At 53.2% G+C, this 22574-nt stretch overlaps 1 protein-coding gene across 1 annotated transcript; it reads left to right on the top strand.

Annotated features, from left to right (window-relative positions):
* Positions 1 to 2845: 2845 nt before the first annotated feature.
* On the top strand, positions 2846 to 21385 carry RGSL1 (regulator of G protein signaling like 1). The gene is made up of 22 exons (XM_075038522.1): positions 2846 to 2858; positions 3720 to 3802; positions 4078 to 4152; positions 4937 to 5066; positions 6029 to 6133; positions 6472 to 6633; positions 6793 to 7757; positions 8336 to 8398; positions 10203 to 10434; positions 11089 to 11196; positions 11635 to 11743; positions 13096 to 13289; positions 13777 to 13894; positions 14415 to 14511; positions 14929 to 15058; positions 16097 to 16277; positions 17010 to 17148; positions 17786 to 17910; positions 18077 to 18189; positions 20738 to 20833; positions 20964 to 21028; positions 21264 to 21385. The coding sequence occupies exons 1-22, from the start codon at positions 2846 to 2848 to the stop codon at positions 21354 to 21356; spliced, it is 3396 nt and encodes a 1131-aa protein (XP_074894623.1). The 3' UTR covers positions 21357 to 21385.
* The last annotated feature ends 1189 nt before the right edge of the window (positions 21386 to 22574 follow it).

Below are 22574 nucleotides of genomic sequence, written 5' to 3'. Positions count from 1 at the left end.
CACCACTTCCTCGTGCTGGCACTTCCCACCTTGCAGATGCTGTAGACCATCACCTGAGACCAAAAGCAATGCTCAGGTGTTCAGGGTCGCGGTGGCTCAGTAGGTACCGACTGCAGCTGGGGGGAGGAAAACAACCCCCCACCCTCCCCACAGCACCAAAAGGGGCAGGTTGGGCTGCACGGGGAGGCTGCGAGCAGCCAGCGACGACAGGCGGCGAGGCTGACCCCGCAGTCTGGCAGCCTTGGACTTCGCCGCCACGGCGGGCCGTGCCAGTTTACGTTGGGCAAGGATAAGAAACCCTGCCCCGTCCCCTCTGCCACCCCGGGAGCGCGAGGCTCTGCCGCTGGCAGAGGCGGCCTCGGGTCTGCAGAGGGTGAGCTGCTCCCTGTGGGGGGGGAACAGAGGACGTGGGTAATTCGGGCTCGGACAGAGGGCGAGCAAAGCCCTTCTGACGTGTTTGGTGTTGCAACCCTGCCCTTATCTTTGTACAGAGTCCAGGCACTGCGCTCCTCTCCGAGCCCCCTTCTAAATCTGGGCTGTGCTCATGTATCCACCTATTTTTTTTAAGCCTTATTTTTTTCTTAATAGCCAGACAGCTCACATGAGCTCCTTTTGCAAGGAGCCGTTGCGGCAAGACGAAGAGGGCAGACATGCCCATGCACGCACCAAGTAAACCCTGGGAAGCTGCAGCCGGGCTGAGCAGAGCTCCATTCTGCCAGACCTCTTGGGGTCTCCTTTTGGGGAGAGAAGCCATGGAAATGGCCCTGTGCACTCCCACAGTAACCGTGTCGGCCTGTTCCTGCTCACAACCTTGGTCCTTTCTCAGCAGAAACCGGCGCAGTCCCCCTGGGGTCAGTCCAGAGCCAGATGGGCACCAGTGGAGCTACATCAGCCTCTGAGGAAGTCACTGGGCATCTGGTCAGTTGCCAAATGGAAAATATATTTTTTTGACAGTTGCAACCTTTCCCTGAGGACTTTTGAGTCTTTCATGTGTGAGACAGCCACCACGCCAGCTCATCCCTAACCCCTTGTCTCATCTCTTGGGCTTAGCGGCATAAATCCTTATGAATTTGTGATCGGAGCTACTCCTCCCCAGGGTCTCCCATAACTCCTTCCCGCAGCTCTCCCTGACACCACTAGGACAAGCAGGTGTTCTGAGGCTCATGGCTGCTCCTTCCCCATGTCAGTTTGGGTTTTGGCATAGCGACCAGCCAAAATGTGCCCGGGCTGTGACCGAAAGGTGAGCCTGCATCCCCAAGGGGCTGTGCTCGGCCCCATCCCGGAGCCATCGCCGCAGTGGCCAACGCAGGGCAGGGACTGCCAAGCCACCACACCGCAGCAGGGCACAAGCCAGTCCTTGCCCCCGCCGCCCAAAAGCAAAGCATCACCCAAAGGACAACATCCCTTCGTTGTCACCACGAGGATGCGCGTCCCGCGAGGACGCGCACACCACCCGCTGCCATTAAACCCAACAGCTTCGACCATTCGAACTAAGGCAGCGTGGCAGGACGTGACCTCCCCAGGGCACACACTTACGCACGGACGGTTCGGCCGTGACGTCCAACACGCCTTCACGGGTCTCTGTCGCGTCCCCCCTGGCCTGGCGTAGCACCAGTTTTCCCGCTTGCGGGAAAAGAAACGCCCTCACTCGCTCGGGGGGGACGGAGCGAACCGGTGCCGGTAGCCCAGGACTATCACCCTGGGGGTCGCCAGCACCAGCCCCGCGATGAAGGAGTCGTCGTCCCCGTCCTCCTTGGCGGCTGTGGAGTCCCCAGCCCACGGCTGAGGCGCTGAGCCCCGTTGCCGCTGGGGACAGCTTCACATTCCTGATTTGACAGCGCCACCTCGCGAGGTGACCCCGCTGCGGGGACCCCGGGGGGGTCCCCCCCGCCTGCGCCAGGTACCCCCCCGCCGCGCAGAGGTGGCTGCGCACCAGGGGACGTGTGTTTGAACCTGCCCACGAGGGTGACAGGAACGGGGACCGCGGCCACAGCCACGGAAGGGGACGCGACACGCAACGCAACTGCGTGGCGGTAATGGCCGGAGCGAGAAAGCTCAGGGCTTCTTAGAAACGCAAGGTTGGCAGAGTCTATGCCGCGGCCCCCTCTTAGGCAAGCACGGAAGAGATGTCCAGCGCAGGAGAGGCCACAAAACCTCTGCTCCACACCCTCCACAGGCCACGAAACCCTTTCCGCTCCCACTGACGAGCAGACCCACTTCTCTGCTACAGGGCACATCAGAGACCCCGGGCATGACGGTGCCCAAAACCTGGAGGGCGCTAGCAGTCCTGCCAGGTCTGACACCACGGCGTTATGGTCGGGGGGATCAAATACCCACCTGGGGAGCAGATTCCCCCTCCTGCCAGGGAAACAGGTCGCTGCTGCGAGAGAGAGATGTGGCTCCTTCTTTCTTTCTCCTCTTCCCACTGGAGGGTCTCCAAGACTGGGTCTCAGCCCCAGACCTGATGAAGCAGGACAGCTAATAAGAAATCTGCGGTTGCTCTGTCTGGGGCAGATGTAGCAGGCTCTCCTGTGAAATTTCCGTCACCACCTGAGCAGATGTGCTGACAGCAACCGCACATGGTGCCGAGGTGCTACCAAGAACCTAGTTTGAAGCCAAGAAGTTTGCCCAAGTGAGGAGAGGGGAAGGGTTTCATTTCAGGACTGCCCAAGTGCGTTTGCAGGGCTGGTGATTAGAAAAGTGACATTTCCCTGAAGGACAGCAAAGAGGGAGGTGCTGAGAGCCCTGCAGTGCTCAAGAGCCTTGCAGCCCCCCAAGGACTCGCCGGGACAAGCGTGTCACAAGCAGCGTGGCACTCCAGAACACTTCCCCGGGACATGGCAACATGACAGCCACTGGTGAGTTACTTTTGCTGGAGGCTTCAGCCCCTCCAAGCACACCCCCAAGGGGACAGTGGGTGAAAAGCAGCATTAGGCTTCTGAAATGTGGGTCCTCCTTGTGACACAGCTCTGCATTCACACAAGCAGACATTTCCAAGGGCATCCACCCATCGGTTAGCTGATGCCAGCCCACCCCCTTGCATCCAGATCTTTCAGACATGAATAAAACTTCACAGGATAGTGGGAGGTGTTGGCACTAGTAGCAAACTGCCTTGATGTCCTGGATGCATGTGGTGGAGGTCTGCAGCTACTGTCACTTTACCCAAAGCCACAACCTGCTCCCAGCCTGATGGTGCCTGCTCATTTGGAGGAATTTGCTACCAGAACCTGAGCAAGAGGACTCAGAGGGCATCAGGGCAGTGGGGCTGGAGCAGCAGCACCACAGCACAGCACACAGTTCCTCTCCGTGATAGCAGGGTTATGCCTGGTGTCTGGGTACAGTGGAGGAGCACAGCTTGTTCCATCCAGCCACAGCATCTGCTTTCTCTTGCCCTACAGATGCCACCACATTTGTACTTAGCCTCCATGAACCATGTACCTTTGCTATTTAGGAAGCTGCCATTCAAACTTTCCAGCTCCTGTGTGCAGCTGAACCTGGTGCTTTCCAAACACCCTGTGCCCCCCACCCAAAGCACATGGGTGCACTGGGACCCAAATTTCATGGACTGTTCCAGGTCCCAATCCTCCCATGTGTGCATGGGACAAGCCCCTACCGCACATCCTCTAGAGCTGTCCCTTTCAAAACTCATCTTTTAGTTCACATTTATATCACACTCAGCAACACAAAGCCCAGGTAACTTTCTCTTCTCCCCTCTGTAGCAACCATAGCCTCTACGGACATGGGGCTCCTGCTGAGAGATGATGTTTTTGTTGATTTTTTCAACACATTTCTGAATCTTCCGGTAAGTCCACTCTGCACCATAAAGCCTGGGTTGTTTTTGAGCTCTTCTCAGGTGAACTTTCAGCTTCTGTGGTGTTAGAGGCCCCCAGGAAAATTGGGAATACACCCCACTCAGGCTGGAAAATAAGGGAAACCTGAGGACCTCAGCTTGGAGACAGAGGTCTGAAAGGGAAGACAATGCCCTTCTCTGTAGTGAGTGCTAACTAGAACCACTGGGCTGTGGGCTCCCCTGCCACCCTCCATCTCTTTCAGCTATCTCCTTTCCTTTTAATACAGGTTTTTGGCCAGACACCCATTTACATCAGCAGCATGGGCCAGTGGGACCTCTGGCCAGAGCTGCCAAGCCACTTGGTGAGAAAATGCCTCTTGCGAGGAGGGAGGAGGATGAGGAGGAGGGAGGAAGGGCACAGGGCAGGGGAGGGAAGGAGCTGGTTTCTCATTGCTTGGGCCACTCTCTGGCTCTCCTGTTCGTGCAGCCAGGGGATTATGTCAAACCCAGGCGTCATTTTGCTTTTAAGCCCTGGGAAAAGCATAAGCCATTTAAAGTCCTGGTGCAGTTTATGGGGTCCATCCAGCCCTCAGTAAACATCGATAGCTGGAGTTAAGGAGAGCATGTGTGGTGGCAGAGAAGGAAGACACGAACGTCAGCCCCCGGTGTCCTGTATTCCTCCTGCATTCACCAGGAGTGAAGTCCTGTGGATCCTCCAACTGGCTCAGTCCTCCCCATGGACATCCCCCTGCCCCACAGCCACGAGCGCCGTTTGCGGTGCTCAGGTCCCAGAGCAAAAGGGAACCTGCTCCTCTCGGTGCTGCCGGAAAGATGCCGTGCCTTCCTGTCTGGGCTCACGGAAAGCAGGCAGGCTGCGAGGGGAAGCAGCTTTGCAGGCAGCCACACAGCACTGGGTCTCCCAGGTTTGCAGGCAGAGCTCGTGGGGATGCGGGCAGGGGCTATAGCTCAAGTATTCCCCTTCTTTCTCAGCACGGGGACGGCTCGCATCGCTGTCTAGCAACAGGGAGCCTTCCCCAGCCTCCTTCCCCCCGTAGCAGGGCCCGTTACTCACCCTAATCCCCAGGCAAGAGACGGCTCCTTGCTCACAGCCTAATCCTCTTCTTGGGCACGGGGGTTGCAATGCAGGAACCCGGCCCCGCGGCGTTACTGGCTTGGCTGGGAAAGCACCGGCTGCCTCACTTCTGCAGATCCAGCCTGTGCCTCCACCTTGTCCTCTGCCAGAAGCTCCTGGGTTTCATTCGGTCGGGGGAAGCAGGTGAGTCATCGCGGCATGGAGGAAATCGGAGCGGCTTCGTCGCTGCAGCAGGGCTTCCTCTTGTCAGGGCTGTCACCGCCTGGTGCCTGCCCAGCGGGTCATGCCTCTGCTCCGGGTTAAAAAGGCATTGCACGTCCCATTTTTAGGCATGCCGCAGATCCCAGGGTTTCCACGGGATGAGCGGGGCTTTAGCCCACAGCTCTGTTAGTATGGGCTCGCTGCCTCTGTGGAGTTGAGCTGAAATAGCTGCTTAGCAGGGTTTACCATGTGGTTCAGGGGTGGAGCGGGGCTGGAGAGCATCCTCGGGCATAGGAAAGTGGGGTCCTGGAGTTTCAGGTTTGCTGCTGTGCAGGGTGCCCAGAGCTCTCACGCTGCATTGTGATACGCTCCTCGTCTGATGCTGGGAAAACAGGCCTATGCCATGGTCTGTCTTGCCGGCAGCAAGTCTGAATTGTGCTCAGTTTACCCCTAAAATGAGCCACGTCAGCCCAGCCAACTGCTTTGTCAGCCTGCATGTCAAGGCAAGGAAAGGCCACTGGAAAGAAAGCTATGGCAGCAGGTATGCAGATTTTAATTTCAGAAGAAATAAGCGATTCATCAAGGCTTGCTCCAGTGCCATTTTTGAATGCATTGCTGCTTCTTCTCCGGTTGGGTTGATCCTCAAACTGAAGGAGATTGAGGGCAAGCCCCAAACTCAAGCAAAAAAGATGGATGTTTGCAAGGGGAAGAGGCACGATGACTGGACACGCTATCACCGACATGAGCCGATTGTCCTTGCAAACACCACACGTGCATCCCACAACCTGTCTGAAACTCCCATTTCAGTGCGATTCGCTGGTCTCCTGGCTCACTGCACTGCTGCCCTCCGGCAGCCTCTGTGGGCTGGTGGGGTCTGGAGGGCTTTCTTGGGGACCACTCCTGCATGCAACCCCTAATGCCGTGCTCTGCACTCTCTCTGACAGCAAAACTGCTGAACTGGCAAAGTGCTGACCGGTGGCTGTTGGAGAAGTGCATCAGCGGGAGCCAGGGCATGTGGAACTTTCGGGCCTTCATCCAAGGAACAGCAGGTGGGCATGGGGTGCTCTGCAGCCCTTTCTCAGCCAGCTGTGGGCAAGCTACCTGGCAGGACACCGGCACAGACCTGAGGGCATGGGTAAGCACTGGTGGGATGGGAGACACTGTGACCCCAGATAGAGCTTTGGAAGATGAGCCAGCAGCAGAGCCCCAGCATGGGTGCTGCATGCCAGGTCGATGCATAACCCTGGCTCTTCTCTACACTGTTCCCTCAGTTCATCCAGGTGATCTTTCCTTCTTTCTTTTTTTTTTTTTTAAACACAGGCTACTTTGCTCATCAGTGGGGCTTTGGGGGACTCCCTCCAACGCCCGTCCCTTATCTGATCCATAGGGGAAGAACTGACCAACTTCTGGCTCACCACCGAAAGGCTCCTGGGGCTTGATGAGTCAGACGCGAGGCAGAGGGACCTCTACATGTCCTTGCTCCACAGGCTGAAAACCACTCACCTGCGTCAAGGCTCCAGCGTCGTCACTCTCTGCAGGACCATCGTTGGTAAGAAACATGGGAGTTGGAGACGAGCAGTGCCCTTCCAGAAAGGTGGCCTTTCCAGGATGCTCCCAGGGAGATGGGATACCATCACCAGCTTTGTTTGGCTGGGCAACAGTCTGCACGGAGCCATCTCCCCGTTGTAATCCCCTGCATCCTTTTCAGGGTTGCTGCCAAAAGCCAGGCACATTCAGCCCATCAGCACCAGGAGGGACATCCTAAGCAAGATGCAGGAACAGGCCCTCTTTATGATTCAGAGTTACTGGCTCCCTAAATTCTTCATCCACTGCAAGAAGGGCATGGAGGAAGAGAAATCGTGCTGGCCTCTGCTGCAGGAATATCAGGAGCGTTTATTACGGGCCAACTCGAAGGAGCCCTCAGGCTTTTCGGAGAATCTCTTCACAATGCATATTAAAAGGAGCCAGGGTTTGTCGGGGCCCTACTGCAGCAAGAAGGCCAAAGCAGAGATCTGGACTCTGGTCAAGGAGGGAAGAGACACCCAAGAAATGAAGATGCCCAGTTTTCAGGTGCAACGAGAAAGGCAGCCGGGGCCAGCTGGGAGCACAAAGGAATCATGTCCGGATAAGGATGCTTTGGGATCGATTACTCAGCATTCAGAGCATCCTGCAAACACTGCCTTTCGAGGCAAAGGAGGAGCAGCCTCTCCCAAAAGACCTAGACCCAGTGCAGAGCAGGTCCTTCATCTGGAAGACCTCTGTGAAGAGAAAGTCCTCTCTAACTTGCCTTCCTCTGCACCCCTTGTCCATCTGCCATCCCTGGAAAAGCCGGTCAAGACCCTGAGTTTCCTTCCCTGGGCCCTTAGTGCTGACACCTGTGCAGGTCGGCCCTTCAGGGACTTCTTGAAGTGCCAGGACCGGCCTGTGGAGACTCATCTCCTGGACCTGTGGCATGACCTGGAGGAATTTCTGCCTGTGGTGCTGGACCCCAGCAGAGAAAACTGTTTCTTCCTGCGTCATATGATCGGGAAGAAGATATGCAAGACCTACCTGGAGGAGGGCACCATCCAGCAGCTTCCCTTGGAGACCAGGACTCTCAGGAGCTTGCGGAACCATCTGATGTCTGGAGAATTCTCCCCTTGGATATTCAGAGCCCAGAAGGAGATTTGTGAGGTACAGAGCAGTGCTGGCAGTGGTCAGGCTGGGAGGCACAGCTGGCATTGGCACCCCTGGGCTGCCGTGAGGGCTGTGGGCATGTTTAAGAATTGAGGTATTTGGAAAGTGAAGTTGAAAAAAGACTAGGAAGGGAAAAACTGACAGTCGCAAGCCACCTTGCACTGGACCCAGTTACCAAGATGCGCCAGGCCAGTGGAGAGGAGCATCCTCACTGGTTTGCTGGGCAGCGGAGCAGAGGTGAGCAGTCATTTAGCAGCTGGTGACCTCCGTTGTTAGGTGCACATGCCAAGGGCGAGGGGATGGCAGGGCAGTGGCCATCCTTTTGCATCCGAGTCGCTGGTTCCGGCACAACATGAATAAAACACATTTATAACCCAAGCCCTTCTGGGCAGCCACTGAGCAGCCCAATGGACCAACCTGGGTGTATGGCTCCTGGCAGAGCTGTCCTGGGCATCTCAGCAAGCTGTAACCTGCCCGCGGTGTCACGGCTGCGACCTCAGGGTACAGTAGGGCTGGGGGGTGCCAGTTGCTGCTGGAGCACCGGCTGAGGACAACCCACCTTTGTTCCTCCTCAGGTGCTCTGCAGCTTCTATGAAGAATTTCTGGCCGACGATGACAAGACGTTCCTCCAGTCTATGGTAAAAGGGACGCATGGGGGACACGGGCATCCTCGTGGGGCGCACAGGCAACAGTGGGGATGTGAAAAGTTGGAGAAAGGGAGGGAGGGGAAGTCTAGCATTAGCCGCAGCGGTCCAGCCTCCCACGCTGTCCCCCAGCCAACGCTGCCACAGGGTGATATGGCAGAGCCAGCCCTGCTCCAGCTGCCCGGAGCAACAATCCTCAGCTCCTCCACTGCAGCATCCCGTAAGTCAGCAGCACTGCAGGCATGCCCTGCAAGAGCTCCCCTGAGAGGGGCCATGACCCGGCCGAAAAGCAGGGAGAAACCTAAATGCAGTCTTCCAGGGTAGGCGGGGGTGAGACCAGCAGCAGACAGTGCACCAGCAGCAGGCACTGCCTCATGGGCAAAACACTTCTGGGAATTAACTCCCCCTTTTTTCCTTGCCCACAGTGAATACCACTATTAATGTGACTCATGTGCAGACACACATGCATATGTCCCTGTCCCAGCACGAGTGCTTGGCCAGCACACTGGGGGAAGAGGGCATGCAGCCTTTTAGCCTATGATTCAACCACACTCAAGTTTTCCACATATTTTTTCCACTGTGTAAAGGGATGATTTAAGAAAGCAGAGTCACACAAGCACTGATCTTCCCAGACTATTATTGCTCCTGGCAGCAGAAATCCCACTAATACCTCGTGTTTATTAACACCCTAATTGCTAGGCTTATACCTGGAAGCCTCCTCACAGACAGAAACCCCCGAGCATCCCACCTGCTTGGGTCCCTGCACAACCTATGCAGACAATTTTGCTCACTGCAGACGGTGTTCTTCAACAGTTAGGCTTCTCCCCAAACCGCAATGTAAAATCAGCAGCTGATCCTAGAAACGGGAAGGAGAGGCTGTCAGTGCTAGTGCCCCCAAAGACCTGGCTCACAGAGATGCCAGTGTCTCAGTCAGTGAGAGCTGAGCATTTTGGAAAAGTCGGCTGGCAGCTCCTGACCCGCATTCATTAAATGCTCTTGGTTGTAAGTTAATTAGCTGCCCAGGTTTTTAAGCCTCTCTTGTCAAGGAAATTACCCCTCAGAGCACGGACCTGGTCTGGGAGTGTAATTAGCACTTCAGCAGGTGTCGAGGCCATGCTCTCTGTGGGCACCATCCCCTAAGCCAAACTCCTCCCGGGTCTCGCTGCACTGATGTCAGGGGAACTGCTCCGGGACTTAACAGGGTTATTTTTGGTGCTTGCTCTCAGCAGCACGTATCTTGGTCACAAACCAGCCACTCTGACCCTGCTGGTTGGTGAGTCGTGCGAATTTCTCACCCCTGGGGAGGGCTAAAATCTGTGGAGGGGTCTCTGGGGGGGGTGAGGGAAGCACTCCCAGGGCAGCAGCCAGAGCCAGCCCCAGGGATAGCAGCCAACCGAAAAGGCACACGAGGTTACCTGTCTGCCAGGGACACCTTCAGGGTTGTTTTCAGCCCTCCTGGCTGGATGTCGACCTCTTCAGGAAAGCTGCTGCCTTTGCTGGCAAGCCACTGTCTGGACTACCCAGGGGACCTGCTGCATGTCCCCGGTACGTCCCAGCTGCAGGCAGATGTGAGCCAGCTTTAAGCAGCTGCACGGGTAGGTTTAAGGTCTATGCCGAGCTTCATGCTCACGTAGATTTCTTCCAGGTGGTTTAAAGCTAAAGCAGAGATCTAACTTGGGTAGGTTTGTACTCTAAGGCACAGTAAAACATGCAGCTAGCCTATCGGGCATAGTGCCGGAGCAGCTCCTAAGCTGGGATACGCGCTCTGTGCAATCACCCTCTGCTCTTCTTGCCGTAGTCTCTGCGGAGTTATGTTCTGATGCCTAAGATGCAAGGCCATGCTGTTGGGAAAGATGAATGTTTCCTCCTGTCCCAGCGGATAAACAAATCCTTGAAGCTGAGCCAGGCCTTGCATGGCACGAGGAACTTGGAAGGTCTCTCCTCCAAGCACTGGCGATTAATTGCGACTCGGGACCTCCGGAAAGGGGGCTCCATCCAGGCAGAGGTGGAACCTCTCCCGTGCAGGACCGGTAAGTGGAGGCTCTGAATTTCTGCCAGGGCTCACGTTGATAAAGCACGCTTTGTGCATCTGTGGTGGCCACTGCCCCTCGTCAAGGCTTTAGTGCATTGCTGTATTGTTGACAGCACGTGGACATCATGGAGTGGGTTGGGACGGGGTATCTGGGAGCCATGAGCTGTAATCCAAGCTTTGGCAGTGACCTATGGGCCAAATTCCTTCCTGCCAGTACTAGAGGCACCAGATACCCCATCCCTGCACTGGCCTGGCTCACCAGACTTTGCTGCAGCAAAGTGACTGAAACCCACAGCCAGCAACAGCCACTGTCACCCCCCTTCCACATCATGACCTTCTCCTGTGGACACCGGGACTGGCTCTGGTGGTTTTTCTTCTCACATGATCTTTTGAGAATGACTTCAAGTTTCTGGGCACCTGCCAGTGCACTGAGAGTGACAGCAGTCATCTGTAGCAACCCTTAGGTAACTTGTGGGGCCTTGGTCATACCCGAGAAATGCAGTGTCAGGGGGAGATCATGGGAACAGGACAGAGAAGGGGAAAGGAAAGGTGGGTAGCAGTCACAGTACAGCACTCGGAGCAAGTGCTGAAGGGCTGTCATAGCCAGGAAGAATGAACATCGGATCTGACCTGGCTTCTCTGTCTGATGCAGACTCCCAGAAGATGACGTCAAATGTGCTTGCCGTTCAGAAACCCTTGCTGGCTGTGGAGAGCCCAAGCAAGGAAAATGAGCTTCTGTGTCTCAAAAGCCCATCACTTGGTGAGTCCAGTCTGAGCACACTAGAAGCAGGGTGGGTGGGTGGGTGGGCCCCCAACCTTCACGCCCTTGAAGGTGCTCCAGCATACCCTGAGGGGACTGGACAAGCAGGGATCTTCCTTGCTTGCGTGCCATCATCCAGTAGAACATCTCCAGAAGGAGAGAGGGGCCTAGCCACCTTTGAAAGGAATATGTTTTGGGGTGTTAATCCAGCCAGGGAAGGTGGGAGTGGGAGAGTTTGAAGCAGATGTCAAAGAGGTCAAATCACACGGAGTTCCCACAGCACCCCAGTGTCTCCTGAGCTGGGCTCACCATGCAGACATCAGCATGGTGGCTCTGGGGACAGCTTGGGTTTCCTGGGGTTCCTTTGCCTTGTGGACACCTGTGAGCAGGCTCTGGCTGTCACCTAAGGAAGGGGCCAACCCTGTTCTATCCCCACAGCTGTTGAACCCGAGAACAGAAAGAAGATGACTGTTCCTGTGAGAAAAATGAAATCAAGCACGACGAAGTCCACCACTGCTACAGTAGAGAAGCCATCTAGAAGACCCAGGTCTGGCACCCTGCAGCACAGGGCTTTGCTGGTTTTTGCTACTTCCACTCTTTCAGGAAGCAGATTTTTCCCAGTGCTTCCCTGTAGTGCCCCTGCTCCCTGCTTCATTGTCGGGCCCTCGCAGATGTAGGCATGGGTGGCCTGTGGGTGTGAACTGTGGAGTTACCAGAGAAAGGAACAAAATGCTTTAACATGCTCCCAACCCCATAGTTCAGATTTACTCCTCACATCTTGTGCATGTCTCATGCACTTCATCCTCAATCATCCCCTGGCATGCCACCTGTACTGCAGCTGGGCAGCTCTCAGATTCCCAGAAAAATCACTTAAAGTCACCCTGTGACCACACTTAGATCTCTGTACTCACTGACTGTGTGAATGTCCATGCGGCTTATGTCTCACCTTCTGGGAATACTCCAGACATGAGTCCTCGCAGCTCCACATTGGAATATAAATGGTAACCAAGACACGAGTCCCGAGTAAGGGCAGTATTTATTGTTTATTGTGAAAGTCAGTCTCAGGAGCCACACTTAAACAAAGAAAATATTTGACCCAGTCCACTGGTCTTCAGATAAGGGCTTGCTAACCTCATGAATGACCCCAAATCCCAGCCCACTCCCAGCTCTGGTTTTCCAAAGCTCTGCTGATTTTTTTTCAATGTAGCTGTCCTCTGGCTTTACATCTCTCAGTAACGTCCTGATCTACCAGTTGCAAGTGGCAAGGTTTTTCCACTCCAGAACACCCTCTCCATGGCCAAACACGTGAAGTCCTCTGCCATCCAGTGGCAAATTATTGTTTATTCTCAGCAAGTGCCAGAGGGGACAGCATTACCTCCTTCTCCCACCAGTCCTTCCAGGTGCCCCATCCTTACCTGCCTCCCTCCCCTGGTCTCTGCAGGGCTGCCCAGTCCATTTGCAGGTTCTGAGGTCTCCATCACAGACCCAAAGTCCTGCCTTCTCCTTGACTCCCTGGGTGAAGCCTCCTCTTCAGGCTGAGACCAGTTCCTTTGGATACATGGCAGCAAAGCTGTTGGGCAGGTACACCTATGGCAGAAAAGAAACAGCTTGTCAGGAGAATCCCCCCTGGATTCCCAATGGTTCAGTGGATGATGATCTTAAAGGTCTTTTCCAATCTAAATGATTCTATGGGCAAGAGAGACAAGGGAGGCTGTGCTCCACCAGTACCTTTACTGGCCCATTTGCTTCACAGATCCCATGCACCACTCATCCACACATTTCTAGCTCTTCTTCAGGTGTCTCTCTCTCTCACTGGAGAAGCAAACACAGAGGTCCTGGCTATTTTCCAGGTCACTGGTGGCACAGAGATCATATCCCCTGGTGTCTCCTCCTCTACAGGCACTTCATGAAAGTACTGCACAACCCTGCCCACCTGCAGTTCTTCAAGCAGTTCCTCAAGGAGCGCAACGCAGATGAACCACTGCGTTTCTGGATGGCCGTGGAGAGGCTAGTTGCAGAGACCAACCCCAAGATGAAGAGCTTCCTCATTAACAACATTATCAGAAATTTTTTCCATGCCGAAATCCCAGCTGGTAGGACCTTCCCAAGCTGCATTTTACCTTTACTCTATTCATGATGTAAGCCTATTTTCCCTGAGCTGGGTGCTGGTTGCAGATTTTGTATCCTCTTGCAGGGACCTGTCAATTCTCCTTTCCTATCCAGTGGAGCATTTATTTGCTGAGGTGTTCCACTGCCACTTATATTTCCAGGAAGGTGGTCTACTTCTTTGGCAGGATCTACGGACCAAGACCTGCGACATGCAATTCCTGCAGTGGCAGAAATAGCTTTTCCCTGTCTTGTCTTCTTTAGATGCTCTTGGAGTCACAGCTTCACTCCCAAAGTACACAATTAGCACAGTATAGAAAGGAAAAGGGATAAGACAGCCAAATTCAGCAAACAGAAGACAGGGCAGGCAGACATGGGACAGGGTGCCACGTGCAGATGTGAGGGTAGGAAGAGATGTCATGGTGGTTTGGGGGTGGCTGGCAGGGGCACGCAGTGACTGCACTTCTCTTCCAGAGGAACAGCTGGATTGCCACACTTCTATCATCAAAGAAATAAATGAGGCTGAAACAGTCAGCCCCTTGATGTTGATGACAGCACAGATCTTTGTCCAGAAAGCAATGGAAAAACGATGGTGAGCACCTGGGTCAAGCTGGTTCCTTAAACCCAGTGGTTATGCAAGCACATCGTTCCCAACATCCATCCCATCCCAAGGTGACAGGCAGCAACTGCTACAAACATATTTCCCTATGAACTACCAGCTGGTGCGTCAAAATCCCAGGCAGACCCTCACCCCAGCAAAAGTGCTGTTGCAGCTGCTGATGCATTTACCTGTGCAAGGCTGGCAGGTCCCGTGGGGACCAAATCACTGCTGGGCTTGCAGGGTGCTGGACTGGAAGAGGAAACATGATGCAGATAAGCAGAACAGACACTCCCAAGCCTGCTACATGCAAGAACAGAGCCCAAGGGAGGGAATCCAGGCCCCTGTCCCATTCTCCAACCTCCTCCAGGAGCAGAAGTCCAGTGGGACCCCAAACCCCAGGGCTATCCCTGTCAGCTGCTCCCCCCACTTAGCTACCCTCCCACCAAACCACTCCTCATGAGTCTGGCTGCCCTTGATGCTCTCTCTCTCTCTCTGATCTCCCATCTGGCAGGTTTAAAGAGTACCAGGACCTGTTCCCCCCGAGCGATACGCATAAGTCTAACCTTTGTTTGCAGCATGGGATGAGGAACTTCATAACAGACAAGCTGGTAAGGAAAGACCCTCTCTGCTGGCAGGCTGAGGATATTGTCCAGGCAAGAAAGAGAGGAGAAGGTGCAGGTCAAGCAGTGCTCATGTAAATGGGGCGAGAGGGTCAGACTTGGAGAGTTGCAAAAGGCAGCTGATAGGTAAAGCCTCACTCCTAACGGCTCTGGAGTCCTGCTGCATACAGGCTCCACCAGATTTGGTCAGGACTGGCCAAGTGATTCACACTATCACCTATAGCCACTAGTGAAACCAAGAAATACTGGAAAGCAAAGATGATGGCTGGGTCACAAATCCCATTGCCAAGGCTGGGCTCTGGTTGTCCAGCTCACAGTGGTAGGTCCAAACGGGAGGGCTCTGTCTGGGAGCAAGCCCTATCACTGCAGCCGCTGGCTGAAGCGAGCTGTGCCATGTGTCCGCAGCGGTGGGCCTGGTGTGCCATTCGCGACGTGGTCAAGAGCATCTGCAAGTTCCGGAGAGAGATGGGCAATGACAAATGCCGTGCGGAGTTTGAGGACTTTCTCCGTCGGGAACTAGGAAATGAGGAGGAAAGTATGGCTAGACTCCTGCCACCCTCTCTCCTCCCTCCCCAAGACAGTCCTGGGTTTAGGCAGAGAAGTAAATGGGGGAAACCTGTGGTTCATCTCCCATCCCCATATGATGACCTACTTTTCTCTGCTGGAGGCATATAAAGAGCCAGAAGAGCGGGTATCTCAGGATGCCAGATATTGCTGTGCAGAAATCCGTGCACTTAGGCACTGGAGTCAGAAGACGAGGTCCAGAATTTTGCAGAGGCAACTTGCGCACATACACATTCATGCAATATCTGGTTTTCTGATGCAGGTGCCCCATGATGCTGTTGCATCCTCAAGCAATAATGTATATGCAAGTTTGCAGCTCTTCCACGAAAAACCGGAGGCACTAAATGAAGATAAGGTGACACAGGCCAATAAACAAACAAAAGGAAATTGTTTTCTATGAAACAGGGAGCTGGCCTACAGAGTGCTTTGCCAAAGGATGTCGATTCTGAAAGTTTACACACAGGTTCGAGTGGAGGCTGGAAAAGCAGTTAGAAAAGGAATCTACTGAAATTGCTAAATACACAGAAACCCTATCTAGATCAAGAAGTCCCTGGAAATGAAAATTATGAAAGCTGGAGAATATTGTATATGGGGGAAGTAACGCAGATTTTTACCTTTCCTTCTCCCTAGTTATCTTCTTGTGGTCTCTATCAGAGACAGGATAACAGCTAGACAGACCAGCAGGCTTTTGATCTAATGTACTGTGGCCATCCCCTATGAAAACAATGAACATAAGCACTCCATGGGTGCAAAGAGGAGGATGGATGGAGGAGTTTACTAAGCTAGAGGGAAGGTTGCACACTGGATGGGTCTGAATTCCCTGGAGAGCCTGGCTGCAGGAAGGCTGTAGGCCACGTAGGTAGAATGACCCTCAGCAAATTACTTGCATGCCGGTAAAGCAAGCACAGGTGAGGTGAAGGAGCAGCATATAGCTCAGCATCAGATGCCCAGCTGGCCTCAAACCCAGCCCTGGGAGAAGCAGGACACAACAGCTCTTCCCCTCTTTCAGACTTGCCCATCAGCTCGATGCAGAGCAGCACCACCGTGAGCACTTGCCGCTCCCACACGGCCTCTACCAGCACCCCACCGGACAAGGAGGTGGTACTAGTGAAACGCCGCCTGTTTAACAGCCAGCTCATTACTGTCAACTTCCTCGTTGATGACCTCCGGTTTTATCTGGAGATTGACAAGTAAGTTCCCTTTCCACTGGGTGCTTAGGTACCACCAGTCTCCCTTGGCTCTGGCCCAAACCCATCCAGCAGGTAGTGCCCATCTCTCAGCAGCGGATAAAGCCTGGTCCATGGATTCATTAGCACATCCTAAGGTCCGTGCTGTCACCCCTAAACTCCTATCAGGACGTCTGTGCAAGGCTGGTATCCAGATGTCGTACGACACAACCAAAGTCTCACCCCATAGCTGTCTACATCTAATCTATTCATGGAGCCCCCAAACCCCTCCATTTCAACCAGAAGTCCTCTGGCTCAGGGTTCCTGTTTGGGTATCCTGGAAGCACTTTTGGTTTGATAGTCCCAAGCAATCCAACATTTTGCCTACACCTTTCTTGACGTGCCTGTTGTGGCATTTCTCCATTGACTTTGTCCAGTTCCCTGACAAACCTGTAAGGGCAAGCCCTGGCCAACGGGCAACAGCCCTGCAGTCAGCACACCCCCCCATGCACAAGACCAGGTTTTGATTCCCCTCTTTTCCTGAAGAAGGGCAAACAACACATTCCCCAGGTGAACGTCGTGACCACAAGGGTGGTAGAAGAGGGAACTGGCTTTTCATCCCTCCTGTTTCACTGTCCCACACCTTGTGGATTGCTTTTTCTGGCCCAGTAAATACAAAGCTAAGCAAGAACAAAACTGTTTAGCCTAGCAGTCAAGAGCACTTGTCTCAGAGCGAGACCCCACATGCCTTTGCAGGTTTTCCAGGCTGGCTGATTCAGTTGAAGCTCTGGCAGCCCACGACATGCAATCAGAAAAGGAAGTTGCTTTTCTCAAAAGGAAAGTCGCCATCATCAGCAAACTCTTCCTGAACTCTGATATTCCCCCCAAACTGCGGGTAAGATCCTGGGACCCACCCAGGAAGGCTGAAGGCTGCTGTCTGCTCATTGCTCAAGACCATTGCATCGCAGCTGCAAGCGGTTGTGGGGAAAGGGGAACCAGGCAGAGGTCTGCATCTGCTCCAGCAAAACACACTCTGAAGCTTCAGAGTGTGCTCTGGAGCTTGGGACCTCCACTTGGGCTCCATGGGATGGATCCACCACCAGATCCACGCTAGCACTTGACTGGGATAATTTGAGGACAAGTGTGTGGACAAGGAGATGGTGAAATCCCCTACCTGCTGGGGAAGTGCCAGGGCTGCAGCACCAGGATGAGTGCTGCACACCACCAATTCAGTCCTTTCACTCTCCAGAGGTCAACGTCACCACGTCACCTCCCCACTGCACCCACCTCTTCCCCTTGCAGTAGCCATGGCTCTGCCTGTCTTCCCTTTGGAAAGCACAGCACAGTGCTTTCCACAGAAATTCAGGGGGGATCCTGGCCTTGTATCTGGGACAGTCAGCCAGGAGGTAACTAGTATTTCTTCTTAGAGACTGCTGAAATGCAAGGTGGGGTCGGGGAGAGAATCGTGCCTCTAGGGCCCATCAGGAGCACCACAAACTGCTTTGGTTAAGCAAGGTCTCTTCTGTGGCCAGGTAAACATCTCTGAAGAAGAGAGAGATTTAATCTGGAGTTTATCTTCTAAGGGGCTACTGAACCGTGTCCTCTACCACAGGGCCAAGGTCATCATCTTCCCCATCCTGATGCACTTCTGGAGAAGGTACCTATACCCTCTCTCCCAAGGTGGGTGAGGCTCTGTGGATGCCAGCCTTTTTCTCCAGGCACCTGTTCCTCTGACATGATGAAAATGCAGACAAGACATCCCCCAAGAGTTCAGCTGTAGATGTCTGCTTGAAGGTTTGCTGTCTTCAGTATTTCTCATACAGGTTCTGCACCTGGAAGGTGATGAGGAGCTTTCGGGTCTCTGCGAAGGACAGGGTGCCAATCTCTTCACCCAGCAGAAAAACCTCCTCCCAATCATCTGACATCTACAGTCCAAGTAAGCTGAGTGCCCATCTCCCTGGTCCACATTTGTCCTCAGGCTTGTTCTTCCAATGCAGAGATGTCCAGACCTGGGGTTTTGGTGTCCCACGGGGTTCCCCTTAAAAGAGCCAAACTGCTTCCTTCACACAGCCACTTCACACAGCTTTGAGGATTTATGTGGTGCAGGCCTGTTGGAAAATGAAGTATCTCTGAAATCATTCCTTTCCATCAAATTCAGTCAAAATTGCTCAGTGGGTTTTTAGAAATTTCTTTGGGAAATAGGGAAGTGGGTGCAGAGACTTCGTGAGCAAAGAGCTGTTGCATAACTCTTGTGTACTTCGATAAACAAGTTAAAAATACTTTTGCACACATCCTAAACCAGAAATAAAGCAACTAATCTTTTGGGTTGCAAGTCAGATGGGAGCAGGAAAAGGAGAAGAACCATGCAGCCAAACAGCAGGCTCAGTGGCATTACATAGAGGATGCTTTGAGCATCTGGAATGGAGAATAAGAGACATTCAATGCGACACGTCTGGGGAAAGAGAAAGGTATTCTTCCTTCCTCATCCACTTGTTCAGTTTCAATACACTGAATAACTCTAAACTGAAAAACACAAAGAAAGTGGTGCTGCGTGCTGTCAGTCTGCCTGACAACCTGGCTCCTTGACTGAATATTCATTTGGAAATTGTCTAATTGATTTTTGATTAAAGGAGAAACCAAAATAGGCACATACTAATCTTGCTTTGATGGTCGAGTGGGTGCCAGCAAGCTGGTGTTCTGCTCCCTGTCATTTATCACTGTCAAGTTCTGGTTAAAAATCAGCAGTTATAGGATTTTGATACCTACAGGCAGGTGCTTGAGCTACCGCTCTGCAGCCAAGCCGGGGTAACAGACCCCCGTGCTGGTGTGCTCCAAGACTGCCGAGCCACGTCTAGTAGCTCAAACTACCCCACACCTTGGGTATTCCCCTGGATAACACGCAATGTTCAGCTTGAGTCTCCACCTTGTTACAGAGCCTCACTGCACTTCTACCATCTTCTCAAATGTAGCTGTTTTAATGCAAAAGCCTATTGGCACCAGGAAAACCAGACAAAACCCAACCCATCGCACATGTATTCCCAGCTAGTGCCAAGCCAGAAGCGTTGTGTTACACAGGAGCTACCTGCTGTGTTATCTGGGACAAAGACATATGTTTGCCAAGGTCCTCAGGAAACTGGTGGGGAGAGACAGACATTTAATCAGTGCAAACTGTCGCAAGGGTTAGGACAATCTCACCGCTGCCCAAGCAGCGCAGCCCATATTTAACTACACAGAGCCTTGGAGAGTAAATACACTGAGAAACTGCTCTGGAGAGACAGCTGGGGACATGTAGAAAAGACTGTGCTCTTTCTCACATGGACATTAATCCTGCAGTGATTGTCCCTGGGACGATTGTCCCCAAGCCACAGCTCCTTGTAGTACCTCACAGGGACGAATAACCAGACCTGGGCAGATAAAATCCCTCAGCTTGGGTGTCTTGGGAAGAGACGTGTGATCTCTCAGACCTGTCTCATTTCTCCTGTCCTAGCCTGCATGGCTGGCACATTCAGCCCGGTTGAGTAGGAAGGGCAGATGCCATCATGCCTCGGTAGGGCAGAGCTGTACCCGCAGGCTGCCGCGCAGGCTGGCTCCTGCTCTGCGTCACCTGCCAACCCGCAGGCACCCGACTGCAGCACCCTGACTGTCAGAGAGGAGCAAACCGAATCGGCGTGCAACCCAAAAATAGCTGCTGTTTCTTGACTGTGCTAATGCCAGTGCCACCTTTTGCTCGGGACACTTTCTGCACCTTATCACACTTTCACCAGTGACCTTCATCTAAGGATCTCGATCTTCTGAACTTTATCTAAAGAGCTTGCTTTTCAGCTGGGAAAAATTGGTTACGTTGTCTTTGAAAGGCACTAAAATTGCTAGGCAAAAATACTTGTAATTCCAGAGAAAACCTCCTATCGCCCACATCTTGCTTTTCTCTTATTTTGAGGGTTGCTGCTTCAGGCAGACGCGGTGCATGCAAGGCTGGGAAGGTGCCAGATATGAATCCATCTCCCATCACCAGGCGTCACTGTGGGACTGTCTGTGCCTTTACACGAAGCAGAGGGACCGGTCCTGCTGAGACTGGATGTACTGCCTGCACCCCACTTCATGGGCATGAACATGGGGCTCCTCTTGGGAGAAGCCACCCATGCGGGCACAAAGCTGAGAGCACATCTGTGGCGGGGGGGCAGCTGTGCACAAGCCTGTCCCCGTCTCTCCAAATCCCATTTCCTCACAAACCTCCCGTCTGCCACCCAGGACACCTCATCCCTGCAGCAAAGCCAGGGTGGGAGATGTCACCCCTGCCCCGCAGCCCTCAAACAGCTTTGCAGTCAAGGAGACCTGGGTAACTCATGTCCTTGCGCAACCACCTTTCCTTGACCTCTGTACAAGCCCCGTGGGATTCAAAGGGAACAACGCATCCTGCTGTCCTCCCTCATTTGCCATCAGAGTGCTTGCCTCACAGTACTGCTTCATCTCTTGTCCCTCACCAGGCAATCACACCGTCATTGTCTTCACGCTCCTGAAAGGGGTCCAGATCCTGCTGCCCCAGCCCCAGAAGAAAATGGAGCCACTGGAGGAGCAAAAAGGTGAACCAATGCTGAAAGCAGCATTCCTGCTCTCAAGGAGAGCTCCAGCTGCCAGGATGGGAGCTGGGCTAAATTTAGGGCTCCCTGCATCAGTCCATGATGGGAGGTTTGTGCATGTTGTTTTTCTCAGATTCAGATCAAAGTCTTGAGAAAAGGCTCTCATTCAGCAAGTCTGCCTCTGGTCCTGCAGAGCAGGTAGGTGGTCACAGAGGCAGTCTTAAAGCCCAAAGGCCAACTGGGTGGGTCTGTGCAGCATGCTGGTCACCCCCACCATCTGCAGTAACACGCACAGAAAATCCCCAGTTGCTGCACCTCTCCATGCCCTGAGCATCCCCCAGGGAGCACACAGCTGTGTCGTTCATCCCTGACCACTGGCACCCTGCCTCCATCAGCCGTGGCCACTGATGCAACATCTCTCCCCTCCCTGCAGGCGCTGAGGAAAGGACAGACCTCTGAGGAGGAACAGACCTCCCAACACACTGTCCACACCAAGCAGGACAGGGGTGTGCCCCAAGGAAGCTGAGCAGCCCAGACTCGCTGCGTAGTTTGCACTTAATCAGCAGTAAGACCTAAAAATAAAGCAACTCACAGCATCCTCCAGCCTGCATGGTAACATAGCACAGCAGCTTGCACCTCTGCAACTACAGCAGGGACGTGCCACGATGCGTGTTTCCACCTGAGGAGATATCCTTGTCCACACACCAGTCTCCTTCCTCATATATATCTGTAAAAGACTGCATTGCCCATAGCTGGGACCCAGTAACAGTGTAAATACCACACTGGTTGCACAGCACGACACCACCTTTGACGTCTTTCCCAAGAAATTTGGAAGGTGCTTAAAGCCACAAAGCAGTCAACAGTAAATACTTTGCCTGAGGAAGGGGGTCCTCAAAGACCACCCAACCCTAGGAGCTACTCCAGCCCTGCTGCGCAGTGAGCCATGCTTCTCACCAAAGACTGAGATTGCTTTCCTCTGCTCAGCATGGCTTACAGCCTTCTCTCAGCTTCTCACCCCTCCACAATTTCCACACAAATTAAATACCTCCTGTGGGTGGCAAGGCTAAGAGACCCCACCTGGTTTACTACTCAGCTGTCCCTGGGTGGTGAGATGGTGCCTGTCTTGCCAAAGCCGTTCTGATTTTCCGATCAAAATCAGCTCGTGCCTGACTTGGGGCCTGGGTGTGTTTTTTTTAAAAGCCAGTGTGTTTACAAAGCACTAACCAAATCATATCAAAGACCTTCATTTTCCCCAGATGAAACTGAGTTGGAATGGCTTTGCCCAGTCACCAGAAAGCTGCAGAAATTCCAAATGTTCATTTGACCTCATGAAGAAATAACCATGACCTTTATTGCACCTTGCCTCTGACAGCTCCCTTGCAAGCTCTCAGTTTTGTAATTTTGAGCTATTTTTAGCTACTTCTTAACCCTCAGATCCTAGAAGACTGCGTCCCGGGAATAACACAGGTGCATTTAAGGCAGATGATGACGTTTCATATTTGTCAGTTATGATTATCAACACTTTGCTTCTGGAGGATCAAAAAACCAAACAAACCCAAAGTCCAAGAATATTTCTATAAATGAAGGACTTAGGAAGCTGATGCCACTCCTACAACCCAAACTGTGACCAGCTCCTCAAAATTTCCCTTGTGCTGTAACTTGATTTTGCCCCAAAAGCTTTCAGCCCCCAAACCTACCTGCATTTCTGTGTGCTTTTCACTAATGCTTCAGGGTCTGTAGCCTG

This window comes from Buteo buteo, chromosome 10 (assembly GCF_964188355.1).
Source record: "Buteo buteo chromosome 10, bButBut1.hap1.1, whole genome shotgun sequence".
Lineage (NCBI taxonomy): Eukaryota > Metazoa > Chordata > Aves > Accipitriformes > Accipitridae > Buteo > Buteo buteo.
Note: the sequence above shows the minus strand (reverse complement) of the source record. Positions and strands in the feature narration are given on the sequence as shown.

Excerpts from the sequence above, each read along its gene's own strand:
- RGSL1 (XM_075038522.1), top strand. Across the intron at positions 6,134-6,471 it reads CTTCATCCAAGGAACAGCAG|GGGAAGAACTGACCAACTTC; the intron begins GTGGGCATGGGG and ends TCTGATCCATAG. Across the intron at positions 14,512-14,928 it reads ACTTCATAACAGACAAGCTG|CGGTGGGCCTGGTGTGCCAT; the intron begins GTAAGGAAAGAC and ends ATGTGTCCGCAG.